Below are 24385 nucleotides of genomic sequence, written 5' to 3' on the forward strand. Positions count from 1 at the left end.
AACATTTATTTAAAAACAAATTTGTCATTTTCAAAACAAAAATAAAAGCTTATCACGAACGCAAGTTATCATTCAAGGGTAAATGTATGCAAAGGAGGTGGCCCGGAAATGAAGCTGCCTCCGACATTTTTAAATAATTTGAACATAAGTCTGTAGATACATTCATGTGTTTTATACCCACAAACATTTATAAATAAGCTGTGGAAGACATGGACGCTGCACTATAATGTGGCTTTTGCCCAATGCGAAGGACAGTATAAGTTCTTTAGGTCAATTGAAGGTTATTTTGACAACAGCAGAAGACAGCTGACAATATATGTATATTCGAATACACATCAACACAATTTATTAACTCACATAGGAGTTCCAATTGTGATTTTAAGACGACTTAATGTTTCAAACTGTTGTTTCGCACACAAACTTATCATAAGTTATAACATTCTGTCTGTTAATTAATCTGTTTGACTGCTCACCTTATTTTCATTTGGAACATTCAACATTTTATTAATATCACACTAAAACTTTACTTAGAATTTATTTCTGGCACAAATTGAACACTTTTTAGGCGCTCTCTATAGTACGAACAAACGAAACAATTTTAACCTGCTCTACAATAATTTTGTGCGGATTATTTGTTAACACTAAACAACATTGTATACTATTCCTAAAATTTTCACTAACATATACGCAAAAAAATAGGCATTTGGTACGGGTTGCCTACTAATATTCTAGTACTAATTAGGTTGCGATACGGGTTGTCCCGAAATATTCTACTACTAATTAGGAATTTTACATAATACTTTTTTTTTGGTTTTTTGTGTACCACCATTACATCTTTGATGGGGATTTTCTATAAGTATTTGGCTATGGGTGATTTAAAATATTTTGTAAATATTATTTCATACTTACTATATTATAATTATTATTATTATTATAGTTTTTACTGAATTGTATATAATTTTCATATATTTATTTTTGTTATTGTTTAAATTATTTCAAATGGAGAGTTTTTTTTATATCGTTAATGCAATTAATATGCCTGAAGTGTACCTGATTATTATGTGAGTGGTTCCCTGTGGAACCAAGCATACAAAAAAGATCGGTAACACGCCCACATTGCAACCTCAAAGGTGGTTAAGAAGAGCAGCAAATATGCAATAAACTTTTGTGTCGAAAATATTCTTAACATTTTTCATTAATCTTTTCTATTACAAATACCTTTTCACAATAATTATTAATAATTAGTTATTATACTACATTATTTTATTTAGATCTCTGTGTGCAAAAAGACAATTTCGGTTAGGTTATCTCAGCTGTGTAAAATTCTTGAAAACCATATGATTCTTTTGTTAGTTGTTGGTTTATACAATACTAAACTCTACCGTCAGGCACTTTGAACATGCACTTTTGTTTGACTTTTCTGTTCCTTGCGCTATTCTTCAATTGTGTTGTTATTTTGTTTATCAGCGGAAAATTTACCAATATTAGCGCATGGCAAGAGGAACAAAGAGGAATGTCAAATTGATTGACGATGGAGTTGTTAGCCCTGTTCGCACACTGTTATTAACATAAAATGTATACTAACAGTAAAATTTTAAAAATTATGCGTTAGTATAATTTAAATATAAATATAATTTTAATATTAAAGCAGGTCCTTTGTTATTTTAATTATGCATTTTTTGTTGTTTTAGAGATCAATTGAGTCAGAAGGAGAGATACATATGTATATTGTCCAACAGTTCGATGGCAAGAATATTTTCTAGGATTTCCATTCAACGGAGATAAAGACTATTCAGTTTTTCAATAAGTTCCTTTATGATGATGTAACAATAGTCAATAGTGACATAAATTGAAACAAAATTAAATTCAAAACATAAAAGTTTCGCATGCGAATATCTAAAATATGGAAGTATTTTTTCAATTGTGTGTTAAACGATTCTGTCATCGACTAAACATACCTTAACTCAGTTGTTTTCTGTTTAAATTCACACCCACCCACCCAAAAAACAGCTGGTATTGACGAATGATAACACAAAAGAGACCCTTTGTAGCAAAATATAATTATTTTACACCACAAAAAACTTGCAATTAAAAAAAAAAACTTTAAGAAAATGGGTTCGTTGTGCTCGTCATGTTTTGGAGGCAATGGGGAATCATCTAATCTGATGCCATCACCGGTAAGCTAATTAAATTATTAAGTCTAAAATTTTTTTCAGCACACAAATTAAACGATTGTTAATTGCGTTCCAAAGGAAACTCGACGTCGTCAACAACTTGAAGCAGCAGAACGCCGACGAGAAGAAAATGAACATAGAGGCATTAAAAACCCTGATAGTGTTCGAAGACAACAGCAACGTGCAGAGGATTTAGCTAGAAGAGAAGAAGATGCTGCGCGAACAGGTGGCGGCGCACCAGCATTAAAGGTATTGTAATTGACTTAAATAAATATAGCATGTGAATGATTTTCTTTTTATAGTGGCAAGCAAACTAAGTAAAAATGCTTAAGGAAGTTTCAGGAACTAACAGCTTTAAGCGCGTATAATTCTAAGTATTCAAATACGTAAACTTATGTGCGTATCAAAAGTGTTTAAAATTTAAGACAGATTTACACATTGTTATACAAAATATTATACTAAGGGGGAACTTACAATGCGATAGAACGCTTTTCTAAAAATTTTAATAATTGTTAAACCTCTTGTTCATTTTTGTTAATCCTTCGTATGCGTTCTAAAGTAATATTGTTTATAATACATACTATATGAATATAAACATATATGTACACATAATGTGCTGATAATAAGATTTAATCCCTCTTTTAATTTTGTTATTTCATACAAAAATATTATTTGTTTATTATATTATATGTATGTACAAATTTAAAAAAAAAGAAACAATACCAAAAACTAATGGAAGTAGACTTTCTATTTAATAAACATTTGCCCGCATTGCATTTTGTAATTTTCTATCTTTGTAAGCAATTTGTTGTTAATAAATTTAGAGCTATATATGTACTGCCTATTTTATTTATTTCAACTGATCCCAACCAAGATATAAAGAAGCAATGAACACCTTAATATATAAATATCGTTATTAATATTAGTCTGTAATGTTTCAATTAACGAAAAATCTGTTCTCTTCGTTTTATATATACATATATGTAACATACATATATTATTAGGGGCAAATATATTACTTAGCAGAATGTGCACACTAATAAAACAAATAAATTCTCTGTTTAAGCCGAGAATAGCAATTGTCAAACTATTAAGTGTCATCATCACATTCTTTGTGACTCATATTCTTAAACGTAGTCAGTGTTTTTAATTCTCGTTTTCACATTCAATTCTCTTAATTTACGCCACCAATGGAATTATGATTAAACCAAATATAATATTTTATTTTTTGTTACTAATAAGTGTTGAAATATACGGAAAGCGGCTTATTGTGAAACGTAAGACAACGAAAAAGGCGCCAGTAGAAGCGTGGACTGGTAAGTGGTTTCCTGGGCCACCACATCCTAAGGATGATTGGAAGGGAAAATGGTTCCCAAATCCACCTTATACAAACGGGCAAACCTTAAATGTGCACGATAAAAAACCACTTACGGCCACCGAAATTTGTGATGATGGCAAGGTATAGTATTAACACACGTTACAGTTCTTTCGATATTCTTTTTATTTTCTTTATAATATATACTTATGTTGTATTCGCAGCAATATATTGGAATCGATTTTGACCCCAGTGATGTTAGACAATCTTTTGAACACCTATGTTTAGCGAATCGCACATTATATACACCTAATATGAAGCGTGAAGCATTGCGAATGGAGTACTTTATCCCACCAGCCTACGTACCGCCAGTGAAGTGCCTTAATGAAACAATTACTTATGATTCGATGTTGCCTACTTATGGTGCCTACCGTCCAATCGTCCCGAAATATGGTTCATATATATTTATGCCTCCCCAAAGATATATTACAGCCTTATCTCAAGGAGCCATTGTAATGCTTTACCATCCATGCGCTTACACTGGTCAAGTGAAATTGTTGCAAAACACACTACGCGCCTGTATGTATCGTCACATCATAACTCCTTCCCAATCCCTGAGTCCGGAACGACCACTTGCTCTTCTTGCATGGGGAAACAGTTTGGAAATGTCTGTGGTAGATGATCATTTGGTTGTAGATTTCATGAAGCAGAATGCCAAGCAAAGGCCAAGGTTTTCTACAAAGCAGCCAAATAATACAAAAATGTACGAAGCGGGCTTACTGCAGGAAGCTCATCTTATTACTGATGAGAATGATGTCGAGATCTGTGGATATAAAGAGGGAATGTAAAGTCTTAACTTAATAGTGGTGCAAAATTCCATTTGTGGAATACCTTAAATTAAGAATCGAATATGTTATTGAAATTTACACGCCTTATTGGGTTTCTAAAATTTATAAAAGTTTATAGTTGATTCGTGCCTATCATATATGAATGTATATATATTGGAAAAGAGATATTGTTATTAAATGTTAAAATTAAAAAAAAAATAAAACGTTTCTATAAAAAAAAACTGTAGTTATTATAAATTGAATGAATGGGCAACTCTATACTGATAAGTGGGAATGTGCGGAATGAAAAGACAACAAAACACAGATGTTCTTACAGCTGAGCGTATTTGTTGGGGTTTTTCCATAAACCCGAATATAATTGAAGGAAGTGCTCATCATTAGTTTTTCATAATTATAAATAGTATTTGTGCTTACTAACTTGCATACAACAATAAATATAAGTTGCATTAAATGCATTTTTCCCTATATTGTAGTGAGCGGAACAATTAACATTGAAATGTCCGCACACATGTAGACTCAGTACCGGTTACTCATAAAAAGCAAAATAGCCACATCACTGCTATACATATTTTAGTAGAATCTTTTGGACGATTTTCATTTACGAAGAGATTTTCTGAAAATCTTTTATACATTTCTCGTCTGCAAAATGTCTTTGACATTCTCGGATATTTGCAACGATCTCAAAACATTTTTAGAAAGTATTTGTAGAACTTGTAGCAGAATAGATAATGGCGAAGGGCAATTACAATTTAAGCGTATATTTGCTGCTGTAGAAGAATCTCAGTCAGTTTTTATCAACGAAGCTTCCGAGATCCATGTAAGTGACGAAATCAAAGATGTGTATGACGAATTGTTGCTTTGGAAACTAAATGTAAGTTGCTTTGTATAAGAAAGAAACCGAAATTTAACTATTTTTCTCACAGATTAAGCCAAACGATGGATTACCGCAGCAGATTTGTCACGACTGCTTAGAACGTTTAAACGGAGTAAAACATTTTCACAATTTGTGCATTGACACGCAGACATTATTACAATCTTACATTAATCATGTGGACACGCTGCTTGAGTCTGGTAGCTTGGGACGCTTGTCTCCTCGTGGTGAATCCGTAAAAAGTGAATCACGCATTTCCCCAGGTCCAGGCTTGTTTAACCCAGAAGATTTAGTAGAGGAATCACCGGAAACACCTGAACGCTCTGCTTTAACACTTACTTCTCCTCAATTAAGCCCAAAAAGTCAACTAAGTCCTCGTTACAATAGGGAAGTTGTATATGCGGAAAGTTCTATGGGTACACCCCCACCACTTTTTGATGAAATGAATACAGAACCAATAGACATGGAGACAATGGAATATTTAAAAGCAGAATCAGATCCAGAGATGACATTGAATAGTACTCTGCAAAGTGCACCTTCAGAAGATATCTTGCATCCATTAAATTTTATCAGTAGCAGTGAAGATGAAGACTCCGAGGAGGGTACCGTTACTGACACGGAAACAGATGCAATGTCATATGACTCAAATTATGCACCTAGACAGTCTTTGCAATGCAAGATTTGCATGGCTATTTTTCCTAAACGTTGCTTGCTAAAAGAGCATCGCTCGCGGATGCATCCACAAGAAAAACCATACATTTGTAATATTTGCTCTAAAGAATTCAAATCAAATTTTCTATTGTCCCAGCATAAACACAAACACAGTCGTTTGGACTCTATTAAGTGTGAACAATGTGGCAAACATTTTCGCAGTCAACTACATCTACAACGTCACAACAAAAACTTTCATCTTACTTCCACTTATACATGCCACATTTGCAATGAAAAATTCGAAAATTATACACAAATGCGATTTCAGTACCATGTGCGCCAACACGGTGAAAAACGTTTTCAGTGCCAATTTTGCGACAAGTCATTCCATCAGAAAATTCATCAAATCAACCATGAGCGTACACACACGAAGGAGCAGCCCTTCTGTTGTGATGTCTGCGGAAAACGTAAGCTGGGTTAATAACATATGCTATAGCAATTATCTAAACTTGTGCATTTAAATTATAATTATAGGTTACCGCCAGCAAACAGCTTGCAGGGAGCACATGTTGACTCACAAGGATCCTACTCCATTTAAATGCTCAATATGTCAAAAAGGTTTGTAGTTTTGTAAGCACAATTGATGCTATATTTGATGGATTCTTTATTTATTCATACAGGATTCACTCAACGCTCAAGTTTGCGTTTACATTTGCGCGGTCACAGCAACCATAATAAGAAACCGATTTTCAATTGCGATTTGTGTGGGCAAAACTTCACGAAGGAATCGCATTTTGAATGGCACAAATTGAATCATAAAACATATTCTACGGAATCAAAAAACTCATTTGGATTGGAAAATCAAACACATATAAACGCACATGCAATAAGTATGTAGTTCATATATATTTGCTTTTACGGGAAAAATGATAAAAAAATTATTTTTAACAATTTATTTGCAGCCCATAAAACTTTCTACTGCAAATTTTGTGATAAATCGTTTCAAAAACAACAGTTACTTTTGCTGCATGAGCGGCAGTATCATGGAAATATCGTTGAAGAAGAGGGCGACTCAGAGAGCGGGCATCTCTACCATTCGCACTTTAGTATATTTATCCAAATAAAATATAATTGCAGAATTAATATAAAAAACTTATTTTATAGATCTAGATCGTGTATTACCACACCGGACTGAAGGCAACATTGACAAAGATATATTATCCTTATTCACTACATAAACCTATTGATAACCACTTATAATATCTGTATTATTCAACTTGATCTATAAATAAAACTGACTCTATCACTTACATATATATTCAGTCATTTAAACATATACAATAATTTATAATGAAATCAGAATATTATTTTTATATATCATATTTATATCAAAGGTATTACCTCTACCACTTCCTTACAGTTTTTGACAAAATTTATTTTACAAAAAATGTTTTTATGCCGGCTCTCGTGTTTGAAACCCACTACTTAACAAATGTTATTTACTCAGACTACTTTATACTCCCTACGACCTTCGAACTTATATATAGAATTATTAATAATTAAACTTAAGCTTTTATTTTATTTAATAATGCCAACGATGTCGTAGCATTGAAATATACACTGAGTTGTCAGCATTAGAATTTTATTAATTATAATTTTAGGAATATCTGGCATCACTAACTCATTTTCTTCTTTCTTCTATCATTCAATGTTCGATACAGCGATTCTATAGAGGACTTCTGGAAGCAACATTTAATTTAGTTTTTGTTTTACAAGCGACTTGTTCGAATTGATTTGATTAACTTCACAATACAAACACCCGTAATTCGTGGTTGTGCCCATTGTGTTGTTTTTCCTTTTGGTGTTTTTGCAAAGTTCCCTATAGTTTTTCTACAATATTTCAAGCATTTGCTGTGAACCGTCGGCCAAACGCATTGAACCAACAAAGTGGCTTACGTATTACAAACCAGAAAACTAAAGGAAAACACTACCGTTGTGAGGGGAGTAAAGTGCATCCAATAAGAAAAGAGACAAAACCCATAAAAAAAAATATTTTCTAAAACAATTGCATCACGTGAGCATTACGTGAACGTCAAATAATAGCAAACGAATATTTGCAATATAGCAATTTCGGAAATTCAAACAGAGTAGTTACACTCCAAGCCACTCCATTCAATTACCCCAACGCGAGCAACGTAACTTTTCATATTTTTTATTTTGTGGTATTTATCCACAATATTACAAAAACAACATAAAATAAATTTCTAACACGTCTCAGCACGAAATGAACAACCTGCCCGACACTCCTGTGCCCGATCCAGGATCTAGTGGTGATAAACAAGAGGTGACAACAACTGTTCCCAATAAGTCTAGTGCACTTAAAAAGACCAGTCGTTATCGAAGTCGCTCCCTATCGGCTTCATCCACGGATTCGTTTAGCTCAGCCTCTTATACTGGCAGTAGTTCAGACGACGGTGACGATGTACCACCACGCGAAAAAGTTCAAAAGAATACCAAAGGTAATTCGGACTTTTGTGTACGTAACATTGCCGGTCAGCATGCGTTTGGCCGGCGTGAAATCGAAATAGCCGAACAAGAGATGCCGGGTATAATGGCACTCCGGAAACGCGCTGCCGACGATAAACCGCTAAAAGATGCGAAAATCGTCGGTTGTACGCACATCAATGCGCAAACTGCGGTGCTCATTGAGACTCTAGTGGAGTTGGGAGCATCGGTGCGTTGGGCAGCATGCAATATATACTCGACGCAGGTGAGTATAGTATATGAATTAAAGCGTATAGTAGCTAACAGCTGTTATCTTACTAAAGGGGTTGGTTCGTGTAAATTGACTTATATTATAAAAACTGTCATGCTTATGTTTATAGTATGTTATTATAACAAATATTTGCATCGCTTGACACAGCTATAAAAAATTGAGTGTACTCGAAAATTGCTCTCTTAATAAAATATCAACATTTAATTTATGTACATACTATACCGTTTTATATAAATCGATTTAAATAATTCCAGCGAAAATAAAATGACTAACGGTCACATATTTACTAGACTTCGGTTAGTATGATTACTATGTTTACATTATTTATCACAAATTAGGCCAAGAAGATATTTATATATGTGTGTATACATATGCATTATAGATAAAGCACTTTTCGTACATATGCATGTTGAAACTCATGAAAAGACTAATAGTACTGACATGCAATATTAATTGACTTTGTTTTTAAATTTTCTATTTACAATGTCGCTAGAAAACAAATTAATGTACCTACATTTGAGCATACATATACAGTTATACATGCATATATGTATGTACATATGTATTAAAAATTTAAATCAAAATTAAGCTCATGTGACTTGCCCAAAATTGCTTACCAAATAAACATGCCGCTCCTCTCCAGCACCTAAAAGAACCACATACATTTCATAATGCCCTTCCCACAATGACAACAGCCAACAATAGAAGATATTGCTGTTTACTTAAAAGATTGTAAACGATTTATAATTGAGTAAATTCCAACACACTCACGTTCGGTAAGGAAAACAATATCGCTGGTTTGTGCACAGCGACAGTTTCAATTTCATACAATTGACCACATAAGCATTGGTGTGATATAATGAAATTGTATATGCAGCGAAAAACTCCATCGATATAAAAGCTCAGATGCATAGGCAAATGACGTCAGTTAAATTTCATTCAAAATTCGAAGGGGCTGGATGTACAAACAAATAAGTATATAGTATGATTGCATATCCAACTGTGTATATGCATACGTATATCTGCACTATATGGCTATATGTAATAAAATATTGTTTGCCGCAGTTGACTGTACTTATGCGAAACAAGTTTGCATCGAAGCTAGAATACCCTTCACGCTTAAAAAGTTCCTATACAAGAATTTGAATTTGATCGCGTGGATTGTAAAGTAAAGAAGATTTCATAGCGGTTCGATATCGAGGGTTCCGATAAAAGAGCAGCCTCTTTGTAAGAAAAGAACTTGTGAAAAGTTATAGATCTAAATCTTAAAAACTGAGAGACTAGTTTTTATACTCAGCTCATCGCACTGTTCATTTATATATATGTATTTTTATTTTTCATTAACCTAACCTATATTGTTTGGAGTCTCCGACGTTTCTTTCTGGTTGTCACAAACTTCGTGGCAAACTCAATATAAACTGTTCAGGGTATAAAATTTGTCATTTAGTTTCCGTATTCAATTGCAACCAAACAAGAAGTGATCACATTTTGATTGACTCTCGTAATAGAATGTTATACGAGTATGGACATACGATATATACCAGTGCCCTACCAAATGCATAAGTTTAAATGCTAATATTAAACACATATCTGTGTTAGATGTTCATAATCACTAAAAAATATTAATCTTTCAAAACAAAATATATTTTTATGCAGAAATAATAACATCTACAACATGTATCTCCAAACTATACATCTGCCACTGTAAAAATTTAGAAAATCCAATCAATTGGTTATAAGTATCTCCATAGCTGAAAATAGATTGTCAGATACATAAGTATATCTGTTTGCCCCATTTTTACTGTCAAGTGCGCTAATGAAACTAAATAGCAGATAACACCTTAGTTCACGCCTAATACAAACATTCATATGTACATACTTCTGTGCTTTCATAAATCTTTTGTATGAACGTTCAAATGTATACACTTACATGTATTTATATGTATGTATATAGTAAATACATTTTCAAATGCAAATATTAGTCAGAATCGGCTGTTTGCGGTGAACAGTATCCATCACTTGTGAGCCTAATGCTTCGCAAACAGTAAATAAATAAAAATTAAATATTTAACGATAAAGTTGTAGATAAGAGGTTAAAACAGTAATTGAGCGTTTTTATGTTGAGCATTATTTATAAACCGTTGACCATTTTTTAGGAGTTAGGTTATGCATTATATATTTAATTATGCATAAATATGGTTCTAATCACTTGGAATAATTATTTTCACCCTCAAAATCAGCTAAAATTTTGTTCGAAATCTCACGTTTAAGCTATAAACAATTACATTTGTAAAGAAAGATTGCTTAATGAACATTCTCGAGCTAGAGCTACACATTTGGGTAAAATTTATCTTGACTTTGGAATGTGGTCAATACGCTTTTAATCATATTCAAACTTTATTTTAAGCAGGTTCATTACACAATATGGAATTACAACTACGACATTCCCAGACACTATTATTGTTGTGCGTCTTTTGATGTTATTGTGAGCCATAAGGTGACATTTACTTGCCAAATTTCTTATTTTCAAAAACTGAGGATATTGCAATATTTGAGTTTTTCGAAGTTTTCGTGCTAAATTTGCTTGCTGTTATTTTGCGCATATTTTTTCTTCCCAAAAAGCTGCACATAGGTTTGAATATTTCAATAAATACTATTTTTAACTACCGTTTTATTTTATTTTTAAGGAAAAAGACTTCAGTCTTTGTTCTAAGCTATTACTTAATCTTCAATTCTTGGAAAAAGTTGAAGTAAAAGTCCCTCTTCCGCTCCATTACCATCCCATCCCATACCATATTTTTAGGTGCGAAACTGACTGGTTTCAGTTAAACCGCTAATAACAATAAATTAATTAACGGCAATATCTGATAATAGTATTTATACATCTAAACAAATATGCTGGGTACAATAATGTTCTAAATTATCCAAGACGCCCTTTTAGCACCTCGACTTTCGTACAATAGAAATATACCGAAGTGTTAATTGACGTCATTAGCGTTCAATAACAGATCATTCAACATTTTTGTTAGACCACTCTATGGTATTCAAGATGAACCATTTGTAAAAGCAAGTGCTAATTGCCTACTTTTCTCCCTTCTCCAAACTATATTTGCAGAATGAAGTAGCTGCCGCATTGGCCGAAGCCGACATACCCATCTTTGCATGGCGCGGCGAGACGGAGGAAGATTTCTGGTGGTGCATCGATCGCTGTGTGAATGCGGAGAGCTGGCAGCCGAATATGATATTGGATGATGGTGGCGATGCCACACATTTAATGCTGAAGAAATACCCCACCATGTTCAAGCTTGTGAAGGGTATTGTGGAGGAGAGCGTCACCGGTGTGCATCGTCTGTATCAGTTGTCGAAAGCCGGTAAACTAACGGTGCCTGCAATGAATGTCAACGATTCGGTAACGAAGACCAAATTCGACAATCTATACAGCTGCAAAGAATCCATACTCGACAGCTTGAAACGCTCAACGGATGTTATGTTCGGTGGCAAGCAAGTGGTCGTCTGCGGATATGGTGATGTTGGCAAGGGCTGTGCACAGGCATTAAAGGGTCAAGGATGCATTGTATATATAACCGAGATAGATCCGATTTGTGCACTACAAGCCAGTATGGATGGCTTCCGTGTGGTGAAGTTGAACGAGGTGATACGCAATGTGGACATTGTGGTCACAGCGACCGGCAATAAAAATGTTGTCGTACGCGAACACATGGATAAAATGAAGAGCGGTTGCATTATATGTAATATGGGTCACTCAAATACCGAAATCGATGTAAATGGTTTGCGTACACCGGACTTGACGTGGGAGAAAGTACGCTCACAAGTGGATCATATTATCTGGCCGGAAGGCAAGTACATCATACTATTAGCTGAGGGACGTCTCGTCAATTTGTCATGCTCCAGCATACCGTCGTTCGCTGTGTCAATTACTTCGGCCACACAGGCACTCGCACTTATCGAATTGTTCAATGCGCCACCTGGCCGCTACAAGTCCGACGTGTATTTGCTGCCAAAGAAAATGGACGAATATGTGGCAAGCTTACACTTGCCCACCTTCGATGCACATCTAACAGAATTAACCGATGAGCAGGCGAAATATATGGGTCTCAACAAAGCCGGACCATTCAAGCCCAACTACTATAGATACTAAAACATGTTGAAGCTAAGGATGGGGGAAAAAGCGCTGTGCAATTTTCGGGCTGGTATGTGATCTTCTATGAAGTATGTTGATATCAAGAGCGGTATGCTGTACTTAAAAGATAAAAGTAAAAGCGAGAAAAGGTGTTGGAGCGCGCGCGTAAACTGCCAACGAAAGTATTCTAATTTGAAAAAGTATTTCAGCTAATGTTAAAGTTGATGCTGAAGCTGTGTGCTTAAGTACTATAGATGGTTAAGATTGAATTAAATTTAAAATTGAATGCAGCACTTATTAACAAAAAACACAAAATTGCGGAAAAAATCACAACACGGCAAAACAATAATTACGAGTATACAATAATAATTAAGATCAAAATATAAATATCGAATTGCAAGCATTTAGTTTGCACACACATACATACCCCATACAGTTTCATGTGCATACACGCAGTTTATAAGGCTTAGTAGGAAATGCCACATGAATCCCAATGTAAAAAAGCTGGTACTTGAACTTTAGCTAGTAGTATTTAGTAACTTTTCCTCCGCATGGAGGCGAAACACACTTGCCTATAAAATGATGTATGATGAAACATCAATCAATATTAAAATAGCATTAACACGTCGCCGCTGATGACAATGAGCTTCATGACAAACCAATAAAAAAAAGTTGAAATAACTAACGAATAGTAAATATGATTAAATCAAGTTGTACTAAAACATGAAATCGAAACGAACGTATTTCTGCAGTGTTCAATTTAAATATTAATCTGCAACATACATACACATTTAAAAGTAAATTACAATTGTGGCATTCTTTGTGCATGTGCACATCACGTCAACTTTTTAGTTTGTTCAATGTTTGATCATTCTACTTGATAAATACCAATTTTTGCTATGACCAGCAATGGTTTTTTTAATATATTAAACATTTGATCGCATTTTAGTCGCTAAATAACATTTCATATTTTTCGCTTGCTTTGTACACTAGTAAAAATTTTAAATTTTTTGCATTTAGCACAATTGAACCAAAACTTGCTACCAAGTTATGCAGCTTTTAGTGAATATATTCCACTTTTGTTTAAAAAAAATGTACTTATACTATTATATTTATTGTCTGTACAGTTGTATTAAATACGTCTTATAGCGTCAATGAAACGAAGTTTATTTGCGTGTAAAAATAAGGTATTATGAGGAATGCAAAACAATGTTTATAAAAATAAAGCAGAGTTTAATAAAAAATAAATTTAAATCAAATTCTTATTGCTCTTTAAATAAATAGCGTATTACAATTTCTTCACATTTTGAAAAAAGGAGATCGTAACTGTCAGTTTGAATGACAGCTAGTATATGCCATAGTGGTCCGAATAATTTGTTTTGCTTTGGACCACTTAGAGTTGATAGTATTTGGAAATGAGGTATGACTTGCTTCATAATCCAAAAAGTGTTCCTGAAGTGCTTGCATAAAACATTCTAGAGGTTTTGCTACTTTTTTGTATCCGCTTCTCACTCGCAAGGCGAGTACTTTGTTGGCTGAGCGTCAATATTTTGTATTTTATGCGTGCAACATCACAGTTCTGAGTGGCTTGCTTACATTGCTACTAGTTTTACATTCTCTACGGATAAAAATATTGAAAGAGTTTCAATTCATTCTGAATATATTCTCTGTTTATTTTTGCGAGGTGCCTTACTGCTGCCGATTTTCGGGTTTATACATCTTATTTCCTTGTAATTCATGCACAAAACATTCCGACACGGTACGGTTTGGAATAAACTGCCACTATTCAAAGGCAAAAACTTTTAAATGTTGGTGTTTATATGAGCCGTTCCCAAGACAGTATGGTCTCCGTTATCTAAATGGTTGAAAGCCGACACCTTACTAGCTCTCACAACACTAACATTAGCTGGAATAATTCAAAGTAATATTAATAAATATCTACAAACACATATAAGTAAGTATTAGGGAACTCACCTAATCAAGCCATCGCAACATAACGAAGAGATGTCATCGGTATTTTCCTTTCCAACTATTTTTTTTTGGATTAGCTGCTGTAAAATAACATTGCTGAATTAATTTCAAAATTATGTGCCGAAATGATAATCCTTGACCGGATAAAAATCCGTTTCCTTTACACGACTGTCGTGAGAACGATTGGATTGGCGTTTTTCAGCGACGTTAAAAAAAAATTATCTAAGTTTGAAGTCCTTTCGCGTAGACTCTTTTTTTTATAACCATCCAATTTTTACTACAGTAACGCCCGTTTCATTATACACCCAAATTAAGTTATATAATCATAATCCGCGCTCATGAACGTTATTAACAAAATCTTAAGTAAAATCAACGGCGGTTGATGCTTTTCAAATTGTAAACGTCTTGCTTTATTTCAAATTCAATTGTCAATAAATCCAAATTTTAATTCTATTGCAAATGGTAAAACGTATTCAAATATTCAATATGGTTACGTACATACAAACATTAAGAGATTGCTAACTCTTTTGCGTTACACACGAATCCATCATGGACGTTTCCATGCACTTACTGTATTTTCTAAATTATATAAAAAAGTATTGATAATTCCGTATCAGATTTCAAATTCGTATTAAACATAGTCATTTTGGCGCACAAATGTTATATATAACTATTATTATTGTTTACTTTATAATAAATTTTCAATTCTACTTTTTATATTATTGCGTTAGCGAGACGCACGCTTTACAATCAAGACGTACAAACATTAACTTAAAACTTAGTGAAAAATGCGTTCGACCCATTTAGCAGTCGGTATATGTTGTAAATCAATATCAAGGGAATTGCAAATAAAAAAAATATTAAAGTTCTTAAAATTTATAATCTTGCATAGTATATACTACTATTTTAGAGTATGAAGCGTGTTAATTGTTTTTTCTTTTTTATGAAAATAAAATATATAATATTCCTATGTTGCGATCTCTAGGAATTTCATCTGCTCTAGCTTTTTCTTAGCTTCCACCGATCTCACCGCATACTATTTAATCCAGAAAATGTGGTTTCAAGTGTTTTAGCATGCCAAATGTACGGAAGCGTTTGACTTTCATCACCTTCATTAGTTCATCATCGCAAATAGCGAATTGTTTATTTTTAGGATCGTATAAATTACGCTCTTTTATAATGGCCCATACTTTCTTCACCACTACATGACGTGGTAATGATTCAGCACCCATTAAAGCCGACAACTCTGGTGAAAGGTTGTATGGGCGAGTAAATCCCGTTGATTTGCGTCCAGAACCGCCGCCGGCACCACCACCGCCAGCCTTCTTTTTTGGGCCCTTCTTTTTCGGCATTTCATAATCCGAGTCAGAGCCACCATCGGATTCAGAGCCGGAATCGGATCCATTTATGGACTTTCGCTTCTTCTTTTGTTTAGGTGTTGCCTTACGTTGAGTTGGTTGGGGGCGCTTTTTGGCTGTTTTCTTTTCAACCTGCTCTTCCTCTGAGGATGGATCGTCTTCTTCTTCTTCCTCTTCCGCTGATGCTTCACTTTCTTCCTGTTGTTGATTTATGAAATCCATGACAATGCTATCAAATTCCTTTTTACGGCTCAATAGGGAACAGTTAAGTTTCTTCTCCACTTGCTCGCGCACTTTCTTCACCGAGACGACCGAAAGGTCCGCCGTCTTCAGTATAGCATTAATTTCTGCTTTTAAATCTTCAGTAGATATATCAGCCATTTTTCACAATGTTTACTTTACTTTTAATATACTAAAATTATATATTTTTTATTTTTTAATCTTTTATAATTTACTTTAAAGCTGCAGCAACAATTTTTTTTGACGAAACGTGAAGCAAAGAACGTGAAATGATACAAGCAACGAGAAAAATTCGGCGTCTTAACTTTTGGCACCGATTACAAATTATCGATTTTCATTCAATGTGTCCAGTGATGCAAATAATAGCACGATATAAAACTTGCTTAATATTGAGCGTAAATAAAATCATTCATCGAAATGGATATCATTCGGAATTTGATAATTAGAACTGCATCAATAACATTGCATAAAAGATGGCATTAATTTCAGACTTGTTGTAGAATTAAAAAAATATTTATTTTTTTTAATTTATTGAGCTGTAAGCAAGTTGAAATTGTTCGTTTTGAAGTAAAAATTAAATAGAACCGAGTTAGCTTGATGTTTTTGTAAGAATGCTTTGTTTTCCTTTCGGATTTCAAGAAATCCATATAAATGAACATAATTACATTTAGGCATACTTGCTTACCTATTGCTCATTCTATTGCAATCTGAAATTCCTCAATCAAGTAAAAATGCAATACTTATTGCTTCTTTTTGCTCTTATTTCAGTTTTTTTGTTTTGAAAGCGACAATTGTCAAAATACCATTGCTACGAAAAGCTGCGCAAAGCAAAGTGTCAATAAAGCAAATTGGAATGAATGTCGAAAACGAAATAGGCAATTAAAATAAGTTTTTTGCGACGTCTGTGCTTAAAAATATAAAAATCTCTTAAAAATTGTTTTTAAAAAATGTCAAAAGAAATAGCAAAACATAAAGAAGTGATTAATTTTTATGTGGTAATAGAGTTAGAAGCTATCAAACTGTGAGAGTGGCGTAAAAACTACCGGGTTCTGACTGGGCTATAGCCCTAGATTCTATAAAAATTCTGTGTGCTCTTAAATTGTGAATTTAGTAAAGGCGTCGAACTTTTCCATTGCATCTGCTGGCCTATTTACTGCTTCATATTTCAGTGGAAGCTGTGTATTGTTTAAGGTATGTGGAACATGTTTTAATATTCCTAAAATTCAGCGAAATTGCATTTACTCCAGAAAAAGTGGCTTGTAAACTCTTCATACACACACCCAAATACATAAACTTATTGTCTATATGTATAAACTCAGCTGCCCTGCTATTAAAAGACCCCCACAATAGATTAGTCAGCTGGCGTGAGCAATTGCACAAATGCAATGCAATTTTCTGTTAATGCAGCATTGCAGTGCGGGACTTGCTATCGCCAATTTATTTTTAACTTTTAGATAATTTAGTTCAAATATATTTTTATGAATTCCTATCACTGCCGCAGGCTGACACTGCAAACATGCATACTCGTACATACTTTTGTTGGTATGTTGCCACTTCAGCTTGTGTGTCACTTATTTCAGTGTGGCAAGTCGAGTTTTGTGCCGGCACATATCCTGAGCACACATTTCATTGTTTGCCGGTAGTGTAACGCCCAAAATTCCAAGTTCCTTTTCTTTTATTAATGCCCATTAGCATTGGGTTGTACTATTTTTTTCTCATTCCTTTTAACACGTTATTCTTCATTCATACTTGAAAATTGTTTGTACGTATGTCATATGGTGCATTTTCTTGCATTTCTGCGGCAACCGGTCTTGCTTATTCCATTTCTATGTAGAAATCCAACTCTTATTAATGTTATCACAAAAATGTTGCAAATATGTACATACATATGTACATACACGTCCAAGTTTGCGGTCACTGCTCATGATATGCATTAATATTGTTCCGAGTAATATTATTTTAATCGATTAAAACACAACTCATATGTACATATATTATTAAAATTTAGTAATTTGATGTTCTATTGCTTAAAATATTAACTGTGTTTATACATAAAACATATTAAAAATTCTCAAATTCTTGCCAACTTCTGAAATCCTAATGCTTATGCAGTACTTTTTCGAAAGAGTACTCAATTTTTATTTTATTTTATTTTTTATACCATTCTTGTGTGCATATTGTGTCAAAGTGCAAATTTTAAAATTTAGAATTCAGTATATTGATAAAAATTTACTGTTAAAATTAAAAAATCAAAATTATCTGCGGCGTGTAAACTGACAATAACTACTAAATTACATTATTCACATAAAATTTAATTAATAAACAACTGTGCACATACATACTTATGAATGTATTAAAATACATATGGAAGTATATACATACATACATATATATAAATATGTATTAATTTGTCTAATATAAAGTTATTTATGTATATTATGTGAGAACTAGTGGGCCGGACCGGATTCTTTTTGGCTCGACGCCGAGCACAGAATTCATTATGATTGCTGTGGTAGCCATTACACTATCATAGGAGGCGTGGGTGTTTTATTTATGTTCTTTTGCAATGGCAAATAAACATTTTTGTGTATAATATTATGCTCAATATACATATGTATGTATAAATATTGAAAATATTTAGCATCTCGATCGTACTAGTATTCTCACTGACCGGCTGTCTACATAACTTTCTCTTTGGCAGTATTGCAACTAAGTATTACTTCAGCAAAGCTGTTAACAATAATTTTTAATGCCGTAAAATATTTGTTTTTAATATGTAAGTTTCTGTTTTTTCGATTTAAAATCTTGGCTTAATATGCAGTAGGCGCTTGAGGCCTTTGCATTTTGTGTTATGGCTTCTTTATTTAGTCAATTATTTAGCTCAAGGATTTTCTTATATAAATATATTAAAAATATTAGTCAATTTACACAGTTTTAATGATATTTTCTCCACAGAAATAAGTTCTCTATTATAAAATTAATTAAGATAAAATCTATCTATTCTTTATATACCTACATATGTATTCTATCTAATACCAAAGAAATACAAATATTTCCCACACACATTTTCATGTAAAGATTTATACATATACATATGTATGTACATACATACATATTTATTTTAAACAACGAATCATCTCACCTTATTAGCCGGACACCTTCAAATTGATTCACAAATTTTAGCTGACTTCGTGTCTTAGCCATTTGTCGAGCGTTTCGTCATTAAAAACTGAATAAAAAAATTCCAAATCTATTTACATAAATATGTAAGTATAAACACAAGTACATAAATACGTATATAACAAAAAATACAAATGTATGTATTAGAGTATGACAAAAAAATATTTTTTTTTGCCTTAGCTACAAAAGAACCACATTCCCCTAAAATCTTAAAGGTGAAATATTCGAGAATAAGAGAATGTGGCGATGCCCTCCGGCACAGTGCTCATGTATAGAGTACCACCACTATAATCGCAGCTGATATTTCAAAGTGAAGAGAGTGAAATTGCACCCACGCAAAAGCGATCAAGCTTTATGCAAAATAAAGTAGAAAATAACAAACAAAAATGCTAAAAAACAATTTAGTAAAATGTTTATATGTATGAACAGTATCCATAGGTATGCTTACATTCATATGTACATATTTATATTTTTTAAAATTTAAATTTCTTATTCATTTATGTCGATATGTACATACATAAATATAAGTAGGTACGTTTTTGCATATTGTTGTATATAATATACATATGTATGTATGTATATATGTTTATTTACTTTTATACTCTCGCCACATGTTGCTACCGAGTATAATAGTTTAGCGCACCTAACGGTTGTTAACACCAACGAAGTTTTTCAGAAGGAGTTTTCTTAAAAAGTGCAATTATATGAGATCCAACGCCTCAAAATGGTTGACAGCGGACCATAACTTATCAAACGCCCAGGCACCGGATATGTGGATCTGAGTGCCTATTACTGACTTTTTACTAAAAATAACGGTCACTCTCACTCTTAAGATGTGATATGACTTAGTGAATAATTATGAGTCTTGGTGCTAAAAATAGTTAAAATCGGGTTATTTGCTCCCATAGCTCCCATATACTTAACATACCGATTTTCAAAGTTCCGTTTGATTTTATACCATATATATCGGTTAATATGCAAGATATCTTAGGAATCTAAAACTTACTGATCCTCATGGGGCTAGATCTTGGAACGTACAGCTCTTGGCCGGCTTAAATCCGCGTCAATTTCGGTAACGTAGAACAGGGTGGAGTGGAAATTGCTCAATCCTCAACTACGTTGTCGACATAAAACAATACGTCGACCAGACTTCTGACGCAAATAATTTCAGGCGTGCACTGACCGCCATTCACTGTGGAGCCATAAACACCTTCACTGACTCTCCCTCAGTAAATGGTGCGCTTGTAGTCAAACCACCACCCATTGTAGACGACGAGCTCGAGTTGTCGAGAATCAGGAGTGACCCTTGCGCATCTTCGTTCTTGAAACCTACTTATCCAGAATCGACTCTTACATATTAAATATATGTACATATGTCCAGCATGCAACGAGCTCACGCGTGACACTAACCAACTCCTTGCATGCCTAGCTAACCCTACACATCTGACACTCCTCTCCCTATTTCTGCTGAAATTATATCATACTATAGATATTCGGTTTCTTCAAATAATGTATATCGAATTCTTTCGCAATATACCTTACACCCGAATTTAGGTCTTCCTTACTTGTTTTATTTAATTTCACACGAAGCATATTTGGGGAATATATATACATATACACACCTATATACTTTTTATAATATAAAGATAAACAAACCAGCATTTTGTAAATAATGTTGTTGCTATGTTGGAATATTTGTGCAAAATTACTGAAACATTTTATCAAGCATTTATGTAGAGGCTACTAGCTTCCCAGCCGAAGCAGCTGTTTTAGAAAATAAGCGCAATGTCTAACGCCAGGTCGATACCAGTGACGGGATAAGGGTTCTCAATTTGGAGATTCGGCAATTAGTAAATCAGTACATTTGGATAAAATGACATTTGGATAAAATGATAAAAACACCTGATGTCTTGCAGCTTCTCCGGCGGCGTAAGCAAGTTATGGACGACGGTTAAAAATCTCTACAATTCTTGAAGGTACGATGACCTGGTTGATTGCCAAATCGATGGTCATACCTTCTCCGCCGAGAAGAGGTGCGTGAACTACTTTGGCCGGCAATTCAATTTGTACGTTTTGGTCCTCAGGGAAAAGAGAACCTTTATCCGATGGCTGTGCAAAACGCCGATCAGTTCAGTTAGCATGGACATGTTGATGCACAATCAACTAGATTCGATGGAAGTAAAGTTTGTCACTAAAGTCCTCAACATATAGCTGACCACTCTTCGCAAATCATGTATGTGGAAAAGCGGAGAGTGGACCCATTACTGAAACCTGGGAAACCCGCCTACCAAGATTGGTCTTTTCGCCCGATAATCCTCTTTTCCTCAGAAGTGAAGGCACTAGAGGTCTTGCTACTCTCGCCAAGCATAGTTACCGTCAATTGCATATCATCACTCCTGCACTTAGGTCTTAAATGCCCAGATAACTCATATTCTTAATCAAAAACTACCCCGGAAGTGGACTAACCTAGTAGTTACTGGAAGGCATTGACAAATCCTCGCTTTCTCTGGGGCCGAAGAGATAGAGCATGAATTACCTGAGCGGGCGCTAATTATTTCTTGTATTTCGAGAACAAAAGTCTAAGCTTAGTTGAATTAAATGGGACGTCCCGCAGGGTGGTATCATCTCCCCGCTGTTGGTTAACTTGTACATCTCGAAACGTGCTCCTTCACCGGACGGAAATTCCATTACATCGTACGCTGATGACTACACGGGAATCTTCGACATGTGTTCGAAAGTGAATGCCAATTTTCTTGACTTTTTTGAAGGTTTTTTTATCGCAAAGCGTCTAAAAATTCCATATGTTGAGATCTACAGCATATTTTGCTGATGGAGATAAAATTTGGACATTGAGCAACCCAAAAATTTTGAGTATTACGTTTTATAGTGTGTTTTCCTTCACTACATATGCTTACGACCGCGATTATTACAGTACAGAGCCTCAACAAGATCCTCAAGTCGCAAGCCGGGAGCACATCGGATAAGGAACAAAAAACATTGTTGACTACATGACACATTTGAAGAAGATACGGAAAAACATCCTGTAGTCATCTGCTTGAAGCGGGCCGCCTGGTAGGAAAATCTATAGAGCTATATACTATAGAGATGTAATATCAACGACGTATATCGACTTAATTTCGAAGGCAACCAACTTTAGATATGTACTGAACGCCATTCACAACGAGGCTATTAACACTTTCATTGACTCCCTCTTAGCGAACAAAGTCCTTGAAGTCGAAATACCACCGCGTGAAATCAGTCTGATTAGCACAACTTCAATCTGAATATTGTAGAATGTCAAACTTATCCAGAATAGACCCCGCCATACGAAATATATGTCATGTGTGCAAAGAGTCCCTGCATAAAACTTACTACCTCCTTTCAGGCCACTCACCCACTTAAAACCTTTCTCACTTTGGTCCGGCCCCAACAAAACAGCCCGTTTCCGGGACCTATCGCTGAGTGATTTCGATGACAGCTGAAAGCTGTTCTTTGATTTATAAGAAGCTACGAGTATATAAGTTCAATAAGAGGTCACTTTCCACAAAAGCTTAGGTTAGGTTTTGGTGCTGATCTTCTTCTTTATTGGAGTAGACACCGCTTACGCGATTATAGCCGAGTTAACAACAGCGCGCCAGTCATTTCTTCTTTTCGCTACGTGGCGCCAATTGGATATTCCAAGCGAAGCCAGGTCCTTCTCCACTTGGTCCTTCCAACGGAGTGGAAGTCTTCCTCTTCCTCTGCTTCCCCCGGCGGGTACTGCGTCGAATACTTTCAGAGCTGGAGTGTTTTCGTCCATTAGGACAACATGACCTAGCCAGCGTAGCCGCTGTCTTTTAATTCGCTGAACTATGTCAATGTCGTCGTATATCTCATACAACTCATCGTTCCATCGAATGCGATATTAGCCGGGGCCAACGCGCAAAGGACCATAAATCTTTCGCAGAACTTTTCTCTCGAAAACTCGCAACGTCGACTCATCAGTTGTTGTCATCGTCCAGGCCTCTGCACCATATAGCAGGACGGGAATTATGAGTGACTTATAGAGTTTGGTAGCTTTTTTTTCCCTCTCATGGGGGGTGTTTTTTTTACGTGGCGAGTCCCACACACAGCGCACAACCCTGCGGAGGGGATGTTTCGCCTTCTCACTTTAGCTCGCCTTCAAACGGATGTTCTTAGACTACCCAGAGGATACTTGGTCAAAGACCGGAAGTCGTGAGCTGCTTGAGTCATATGGAAAAGAATCGTCGAATCCCAACTGAATGGCGATTAGAGAACTTTTCTCACTTGCGTGAACTTCTACATATGACTCCATCCTCCATCCTTTGGTGCTGATCTGCACAACAGAAATCATGGGTATCACACTTTGACGATATAAATATCGGTACTTTGTGATGCCAAAACGAGTCAAGAGACTCTCTTGTATTGATGAGCGCCGTAAACCTATCATAAATTTGTTGATATGGGTTATATTGTTTCGAGACAACTCCCTTTGACAACCAAGATGTTTCAAAACCAGTTTAGCAAAGGCTGGAAAGTGAAAGATCAAGTATTGAAAAGTCAAATAATTCTCTCTCAAATATATCTTGGGTATGTTTTCTGCCCCTGCAACTACAACAACAAACATTAGCACGATAAATTCCCACAATGTCCTTACTTTGTTTGCTTGCGCTTTGAAACGCAGTTTACCGTCAGCACTGGCATTGGCCCCAATTCCCCAGTAGACACAATCAATTTAAGTTATTTGCTAATATTTTGTGCTCAATAAATTCGGCCGGCTTAAGAGTGCCTCTGCGGTAAAAGTTTTGATAATTTATGTTCTTCTTCTTCTTAAGAAAATCAAAATTTCTTCGACATTTT

The 24385-nt window shown here is 34.7% G+C and overlaps 6 protein-coding genes and 1 long non-coding RNA gene across 7 annotated transcripts in view; 4 read left to right on the forward strand and 3 right to left on the reverse strand.

The window, feature by feature from the left end:
• The window catches only part of LOC120776749 (UTP--glucose-1-phosphate uridylyltransferase), a 28560-nt gene extending 27896 nt beyond the window's left edge, over positions 1 to 664 (reverse strand). Inside the window, exon 1 of the mRNA XM_040107704.1 lies at positions 474 to 664. Within this exon, the coding sequence (XP_039963638.1) occupies positions 474 to 500 (27 nt within the window). The 5' untranslated portion in view covers positions 501 to 664. The remainder of the gene's footprint in view (positions 1 to 473) is intronic.
• Positions 665 to 1990: 1326 nt separating this feature from the next.
• On the forward strand, positions 1991 to 3087 carry LOC120778202 (small VCP/p97-interacting protein). Its single transcript, XM_040109946.1, has 3 exons — positions 1991 to 2177; positions 2253 to 2423; positions 2477 to 3087. The coding sequence occupies exons 1-3, from the start codon at positions 2112 to 2114 to the stop codon at positions 2489 to 2491; spliced, it is 252 nt and encodes an 83-aa protein (XP_039965880.1). The 5' UTR covers positions 1991 to 2111; the 3' UTR covers positions 2492 to 3087.
• A 202-nt stretch (positions 3088 to 3289) lies between these two features.
• On the forward strand, positions 3290 to 4475 carry LOC120778201. The gene is made up of 2 exons (XM_040109944.1): positions 3290 to 3633; positions 3714 to 4475. Exons 1-2 carry the CDS (start codon positions 3373 to 3375, stop codon positions 4335 to 4337), a joined length of 885 nt encoding a protein of 294 aa, XP_039965878.1. The 5' UTR covers positions 3290 to 3372; the 3' UTR covers positions 4338 to 4475.
• Positions 4476 to 4686: 211 nt separating this feature from the next.
• Positions 4687 to 7171, forward strand: LOC120778896 (zinc finger protein 2-like). Its single transcript, XM_040110944.1, has 6 exons — positions 4687 to 5208; positions 5261 to 6326; positions 6394 to 6477; positions 6540 to 6749; positions 6822 to 6965; positions 7024 to 7171. The coding sequence occupies exons 1-6, from the start codon at positions 4984 to 4986 to the stop codon at positions 7095 to 7097; spliced, it is 1803 nt and encodes a 600-aa protein (XP_039966878.1). The 5' UTR covers positions 4687 to 4983; the 3' UTR covers positions 7098 to 7171.
• Positions 7172 to 7586: 415 nt separating this feature from the next.
• LOC120778897 (adenosylhomocysteinase-like 1) lies at positions 7587 to 14024 on the forward strand. Its single transcript, XM_040110945.1, has 2 exons — positions 7587 to 8629; positions 11751 to 14024. The coding sequence occupies exons 1-2, from the start codon at positions 8144 to 8146 to the stop codon at positions 12792 to 12794; spliced, it is 1530 nt and encodes a 509-aa protein (XP_039966879.1). The 5' UTR covers positions 7587 to 8143; the 3' UTR covers positions 12795 to 14024.
• LOC120778899 lies at positions 13888 to 14973 on the reverse strand. Its single transcript, XR_005705589.1, has 2 exons — positions 14751 to 14973; positions 13888 to 14682 (listed from the first exon to the last, which is right to left on the reverse strand). It is a non-coding gene; the product is annotated as an uncharacterized LOC120778899 (long non-coding RNA).
• Positions 14974 to 15126: 153 nt separating this feature from the next.
• On the reverse strand, positions 15127 to 16573 carry LOC120778898 (upstream activation factor subunit spp27). Its single transcript, XM_040110946.1, has one exon. The coding sequence runs from the start codon at positions 16484 to 16486 to the stop codon at positions 15788 to 15790; it is 699 nt and encodes a 232-aa protein (XP_039966880.1). The 5' UTR covers positions 16487 to 16573; the 3' UTR covers positions 15127 to 15787.
• Positions 16574 to 24385: the final 7812 nt, after the last annotated feature.

This window comes from Bactrocera tryoni, chromosome 5 (assembly GCF_016617805.1).
Source record: "Bactrocera tryoni isolate S06 chromosome 5, CSIRO_BtryS06_freeze2, whole genome shotgun sequence".
NCBI lineage: Eukaryota > Metazoa > Arthropoda > Insecta > Diptera > Tephritidae > Bactrocera > Bactrocera tryoni.